Below are 7,498 nucleotides of genomic sequence, written 5' to 3'. Positions count from 1 at the left end.
AATTAGTACCCTGTTAATCAACCCATTGATAGCCTACAGCAGCATATATGTAAGGAAACCAAAGTGTTTTTTTTTTAAACTATGAGGTCTTTATAACTATGTAAATGCATAATAATTACAGAGGAAGAAAATTGTGATTGCAGTATATTTTTATTGTAGGAAACTTGGCAAACACAGAAAGCGATTAAAAACTTAAATTTATCTCTAATTCCACCACCTAGTGCTAACAATTTTAACATTTGATGTATATCATTCTACTTTTTTTCTGTACATATATGTATTACTATACTATATTTCTTTTTTAAAAACATAATTAAGATCTTACAGTTCTACGAAGTTCTTTATTATTTAAATAACGTTACATACACTTTTCCATGTCATTAAGTACACTGTAACATTTGATGGCTGCATTTTTTATATCCTATGAGTATGCCATAATTCCTGTAACTAACACCTCACTGATAGGCAGAATTTTCGCTGATATAAAAACTGGGTATGTTTGTAGATAGCATCTTGTTTACCTTCTTGTTTCCTTAACAAAATCCTAATTATAGACTTTCTAGTCAAAGGAATTGTTCAGTGTCCTTTGCCCTCTAACTCCCTGTTGTATCACTAACAATGTTTTAGAGGGCTTATTCCTTCTGTCTTTTCTGAGTTCTATTATTTTACTTAGTCTTTGCCAATTTGTTGGATTTCAAGTGGAATTTCATTATTTTAACGTGAATTTTTTGGTTTCAAAAATGTATTCATTAGCCATACATAATTGTTCTTTTGTAAATTGTCTAGCCTATTCATGTCCTTTGTCTAGTTGAAACGTTTCATTTTCTTTTAATGATTTATAAGTGATTTAAGTATACAAGAGACTAATTCCTATGTCACATTTGTTGCAAATCTGATTTGTCAATTGCCTTTTAATCATATTTAAAGTATTTGGGGAAAACTTCAATTCTTATTAATCAAATCTATTAGTTTTTTCTCCCTCTCCCTTTATACGCTTAGAATAGCTTTCTCAGCCCAAGATCAAATATTTACTTATATTTTCTTATACTGTTTATTTGATATTACTTTTTACATTTAATATCTGCAATTTATTTTAATGTAAGGAAAACTCTATTTTTTCCCTAACCAGCAATGGACCCAGAACAGCATGACATGCAGTACTCTTTGCCTCTCTTACCTGCAGTGCCTCTTTATGATACACTGAATGGGCATGTCCTGACTTATCTCTAGTCTCTCCCTTATGTTCTGCTGAAAGCCCTTTTACCGGCAGTGTGATACCATTTTAATTGCTATAGTTGTACACTTTGATACTACTTCTTGACATACCACTTCCCCACATTAGTATTCTTTTCCCGAATAATCTTAAATATTCATTCTTCCACATGAAATTTTGAATCATTTATTCAAGTTCTCTCATTAGTTTTTTTTATTGGCATTGTAGTGGATTTTTAGATTAATATAAAAAGAATTGCCATCTTTATACTATTGAGTCATCCTGTTAAAGTACAAGGTATAGGCTTCAATTTATTCAAATTTTTTTTGTTTATTCTTCAATAAAACTTTATGGTTTTTATTATGGGGGTAGGGGTTGTTCTTAAGTAATCATTAGAGTTTTATTTTATTTTTTTATGCTGATCCTATTTGTTTCATGCTAAGTTTATTCCTAGGTACTTTTATTTTCCTGGCAGTTTTCAAACTCTCTTAAAGAGGCAGTTGTTCTTGAACAATTATTTTCACTTTGCCGCAATGACAAACACAGATAATATATTTTAAAGTACCACAAAAACCTTGTGTCAATTTTAGCATATTTTTATTAGGAAATAATTCCCAGAGATAAATATCATGCCTTAGAACACAGCCATTTTTTTACCTTAAAAAAATGCAACTTCAATCCATTTTCCATCTGGACAACTTTTGAATAAATATAGACACATTTTAATCTGAAATCAATTCTAAATAGAATCAACCATCAGGGTACTGCACTGAGTGTCACAACTATGTGCTGAACAGTTCATTGAGTCCTAGAAAATTATCCAAGCTTTACAGATATAACCATCACTCAACAGAAACCATTATCCACACAAATAGAGTCGGAATCATGTAAAGTGGAAAGAACAGAAACCGTTTTCTGCAGTTTTCCTACTGTCCTACTGATGCGTAAACAATTAGACATTAAATACCATTAATATGTCAACATAAAATCAAACTAGTTTTCTCTGAACCTTAGTCCTCAAAAGTTAATACCCAGAGTACTTCATATTGTTTTTACTGTGCATTTTAATGTAAGTTTCTTATAATTAAACTGACAGGGAAAATAGCTTATTATTAGATATTGTCTGTAATAAACTTATTTAAATACATTTTCTACATATAAACTCTTAACTGATAACTTGATAGATACATTGCCTTACTTCTTATTCTAATTTAAAAGCAAAGTCACAGAAATATTTCGCTCAGTTTTTAGATAGTTAGACCTGACTCAAATCAAAGATATTATTATAATTGACATATTGTTATAATTTATACTGTCCCTCAAATTTGGTGCAGTAAAATTTAGTTTTGGAGTCTTAAAATGAGCAGCAGCACCTGTGTGCAAACATCATCCCTTTAGACCTTTTTGAAAGTTATTCCTATACTGTCTGAAAGGGACATTATTCGAAGTGGAAATAGAATTTTGAGGTTATAAAACTCTAAGATTCCTGGTGAGCCCATGGTGCCAGATTCATTTATTTCAAAGAATTTTTATATAACAGAAAAAGTGCAGACTAAAACTAAAGAATTTTTATATAACAGAAAAAGTGCAGACTAAAACTAAAATTTTATCCCTATACAGCAGCTGAGCTTTTCCAGGAGTTAGTAATATCGGAGACGGCTGGAACTACATGCATGGTCAATAGTGCATGTGTTGGAACAGCCTTTTGCATATTCTTTAACCCAGGAATTTTCATTCTAAAATTTCTCCTAGTGAAATAATAAGAGATATTCACAACATTTTATATGTGATGAATAAATTATGTTTATTATAGCATCATTTATAACAATTGAAAACTGGAAACCACTCAAAAGGCCATAATAAAATAATTGGTTAAATAAATTTCACATAATCGAGATTTGGCAGCCATTAAAAGTGATGATGTAAAACTATATTCATTTTAATACAAAGAGGGTAACAATATAATGACCTCCACACCGTTAAATCCAATGGTCATTTCTCATCTGAATTTGATCTACTTTGTATGGTTCCAGAATACCACACCCTTTGGCTTTTCTCCAGCCTTAATGGCTCATCCTGTCCCCTACTGTTGAGGTGCAGTGGGTCCTCTTTTTTGTCTATACTCACTCGTTTTGGTAAACTCAGTTAAGTTACATGGCTTTGTGAATATATATAGATATATATGTGGACAATTCTCATTGTGTATCTCTAGACAGGCCTTCTCTCCCAAACTCCAGATTCATTTATCCAACTCCACTGCTCAGCATTGCCACTTGAATATTTAATAGATATCTCAATAGGGTCAAAATTGAATTCCTGGTCTTCCCTCACAAACCGGCTCTACCCACAGAATTGCCCATATCAGCTAATGGCAACTATGTTCTTCTAGTTGCTCAAGCCAAAGCCCCACTGGCCATCCTTGATGCCTCACTTTTCTCACACCTATACCTACGCCTATAGAAATTTGTTGTCTCTACCTTCCTCTGCACCGCCAAGCCACCACCATTCCTTACCTAGATTACCACATTAACTCCTAACTAGTCTCCCGTTTCAACCCTTGCTGTGCACAGTCTCTTCTCAGTATTTTAACATGTAAGTCAGAATCTGTCACCTCTTTGCTCCAGGGTCTGCAACATGTCCCTGTTTCACACAGTGTAAAAGCCAAAGTCCTTCTAAGTTCTATTTCTCCACTTCTATTTCCAATGTAGTGTAATCCCTTTTGGAATTCTTTGAACCTATCAGGCATGTGAGAAAAGGGCTTTGGACTCAGCTTGAATTCTAGCTCTATTACCAATATGTCTTCAAACTTTAGTTTCCAATCTGCAAAATTGGAATCATGTATTATCTACCTCACAGAGTTCAGGTAAAAGTACTTTTTAACCCTAAGGCCTTCTATAAGTACAAGGTTTTCTTGTTCTATAATTTTCAAATATGACCTCTAAACTTGTCTTACTTTGTTTGAGAATTTCTTGTTATTTCTAGTACTTTGTTTATTTATGATCAATTTAGACAACATCTAGTATGTGGCTTCTTTTATGCCAGGTACTCTGGGGATGTGAGTATAGACAGGTCATACTCTCTGAAAAAATTTACAAGCTAAAAGTGTGAGTTGGGCCAGTTAAAAACAAAAGTGCATAAAGTCTTGCAAGTGCTCTGATAAAAACAAAGCATATATGAATTATAGTGGGAACAAAGGAAGAATGTTCAGATCTCCAAGGAACGACAGGGAGAAATGGGAGACTGGAGAAGGGGGAGCCATAAAAAAGTTTTATAGAGGTGAGCTTGTACTAAACCCTAAAAGGTGGGAAGTGGGGTTAGGCAAACAGACAGGAGAAGGAAAATCCTCTCTAAATACTCCCATCTCCTGCTCTTAAAGCACACCTGGTATTTATCAAAATTTTAATTAATTTATTTAAAGGTGATTATGTATTAGTTGTTTATCTCACCCACCAAATTTAAATCTACTCAGAGAGGCTGCATGTCTTTTGTATTCATTTCTCTACTCTAGAGTTCAGCATAGTTCTTAGCCTGAAGGAAGGAAGGAAAGGGGAGGGGAAAGGAGGGAGCTGTATGACCTTGAATAAGTTACTTAACTTCTCTGTGCCTTAATTCCCTTACCTATAAATGAAGATAATAATAGTTGCTTTTTCATAAGGTTATTGAGGATTTACTGAGATAGCTCTTGGAAAGGGCTCAGCACTTTTTGCTGCTACATGTTGTGAATGCTAATCTTGTCCTCCAAGGTTCTCACCTCCCGCAGGCCAGATTACAGGAACACTCTTAGAACAAATTAAGGCCTTCCTCTCTGTCCAACAATTAAAATTTCCAAGCATTGTAACAGCTTAGGGTTTTGTTTGTTTTGCTTTGTTTTGCAACTTAGGTTTTTTATATACAGACACAGACACACATACACAGTTTTAATAGCTTCCTTTGATTTCCTTTTTTTAAAAAAAGCTTGCTTGCCTAAATGACTTTACCAGTAGTAACGATGCCTGCGGCAAACTGTTGTATCTCAGTTACTCAGTTTGGAGGGCACTTGTATTTCAGGGTTGTCCTTGGCTATCTTTCTGATCCAAGTGAGGACATTCAGGATCCAGTGAGTGACAAATTCTTCAAGGAGGTGTGGGTTTCAACAGCAGCTCGAAATGCTACAATATATGACAAGGTAAGTCTTGCATATACCCCCCCCCCCCCCTTTTTTTTCATTATAACTCATCACAAAAACACATCATTATTTCTGCATATTATTGATAGAGTGTAAAAAACGATTCACCTCCGAGTTGTAATAAAATACCTCTTTGTAGACATTAGAAAACAAAGAGTCAAAAAACATCATGGATAATGGTTTAGAAGAGACTTTACAGGCATACTGATCTATAATTCCTATCACGAGCATCCTTAGCAGGTGGTTACCCAGCCTTTGTACAAGTCTAGTGACAAAGAGAAAAGAGGCAGATGGGATCGAAAAATGAGCCAGACCTGGGTTTAACCCAACTCACCCAGTTGCTGGTGATAAAACTTTGTGTATAATGACGACATTCTGAGCCCTCTGTACAAGACTTAAGAGCTGTCTAGCAGTGGAACAGGTTATTTCATGAAGTAGCCAGTTTTCCATCATAGCAAATATTTACACTGAGATCCCTTGACTGTCTATCAGATATTGGTTAAGAGTGTGTTCTTCTTCATGACTTCCTAATGAAACATGACAACCATCTACATATTATTTCATACTGAGGACTCAAGGCCATGATCAAATAGGTCATGTGTATGGAGTTTTTTAAAATGTAATTTTAAGAACGCAGTGCACAGCTTTGTTTGGATCCTAGATTGGGAGCGGGTAGATAATAACTATAAAAGATATTTGGAGGACAATAGTATAAATCTGAATATGGACTATATCTTAAATGACATGCAATTGATTCTCTGAGGTGTGAGATTGGTATAGGCACATGTTCTTTTTCTTAAAAAACATGCTGAAGTATTCAGGAGTGAAGTGTTAATGATGTCTGAAACTTATTTTCAACTAGCAAAATAAGTATGTAATTGATAAATCTAAATATACAGTTATGAACATTTTTCTAAATAAAAAGTTAGAGAAAATAAATTATACAATTTTTCTCTTAGGCTAGAACCTCCAGTGAAACTAAGGCATGATTATTATCCAGAAAATTACCCTTAATGTGGAATAACACCAGTGAATTTTTTTACTATGAGCTTGAATTTATCGTGGGGTTAATGATTTGTGTAGAACAGGTATAAGGATCTAGTTATGATTTTTTTTTAGATGGAAGCCACTCTAGCAGTTTCTTTATAGCAAATAAGAGAAGCAACTCTTCAATCAGGTCGGTGCTATAGCAAAAATAATGTTTTATAAAGTAAAAATTGTTTGTTGGAATGAGTATTTTCCAAAAAGGGGATATGCTTTCTTTTAAACTTATCACTCAGTTTCCTCTTTGTGTTTTAATCAGGTGTTCCGGTGCCTTCCCAATGATGAAGTACACAATTTAATTCAGCTGAGAGACTTTATAACCAAGCCTATATTAGCAAAGGAAAATCCCATTAGAGCTGAAGAAGAACTGAAAAAGATCCGTGGGTTCTTGGTGCAATTCCCTTTTTATTTCTTGTCTGAAGAAAGCCTACTGCCTGCTGTTGGAACCAAAGAAGCCATAGTGCCCATGGAGATTTGGACTTAAGAGTTATATTCCCTTGCAGCTCAAAGACTTACACTCTAAAGAGTACACTGCACACAGTGACTTTCTGGAGACCTAACGGCCTAAGGCAGCCCAGTGTACTCTTACATGCAACCCATGGACCCTATGGGTTGGCTGGGAAGGGCTTCAGTCACACTGATATAAGGACTCTGAACATCAGCAATGCTTTATCATTCCTCCTGCCTTTCCTTAAGGAAAAGACTGCATTCTTATTGGCAGCACACACTCAAGTTAAACTATTCCTCAAATTCTATGATGTACACCAAAGTGCATTTCCTTTACTAACACGAATTTACTTATAACTGTGGTCTAGGTTGCCAAAAGTTGTCTGAACCTCCTTATTCTTCCCTGACCCTCATTTATGCAACTGGACCTGCCTCATTTCACAGTCCATACAGGTGCTGTTTGAGATCTTGTTTATTGCTAGAAGAGACCATGATGCTGCTTCAAAGCTCTTCAGGGTCACATGGAAGTCCATCTAGTCATGAAGTAGTAATGTTCTCCCAAGCAAGGATCTGGTCATTATTCCTTTTCAGTGACTAACACGACAGGACAGACTTTAGTGTACACAGCA

At 34.9% G+C, this 7,498-nt stretch overlaps 1 protein-coding gene across 1 annotated transcript in view; it reads left to right on the top strand.

Annotated features, from left to right (window-relative positions):
* The window catches only part of PLD1 (phospholipase D1), a 114,971-nt gene extending 107,724 nt beyond the window's left edge, over nt 1-7,247 (top strand). The window contains exons 25-26 of the mRNA XM_023524083.1: nt 5,261-5,378; nt 6,682-7,247. Of these exons, the coding sequence (XP_023379851.1) occupies nt 5,261-5,378; nt 6,682-6,906 (343 nt within the window). The 3' untranslated portion in view covers nt 6,907-7,247. The remainder of the gene's footprint in view (nt 1-5,260; nt 5,379-6,681) is intronic.
* Nucleotides 7,248-7,498: the final 251 nt, after the last annotated feature.

Source organism: Pteropus vampyrus, unplaced genomic scaffold (assembly GCF_000151845.1).
Source record: "Pteropus vampyrus isolate Shadow unplaced genomic scaffold, Pvam_2.0 Scaffold12, whole genome shotgun sequence".
Taxonomy (NCBI): Eukaryota; Metazoa; Chordata; class Mammalia; order Chiroptera; family Pteropodidae; genus Pteropus; species Pteropus vampyrus.
Note: the sequence above shows the minus strand (reverse complement) of the source record. Positions and strands in the feature narration are given on the sequence as shown.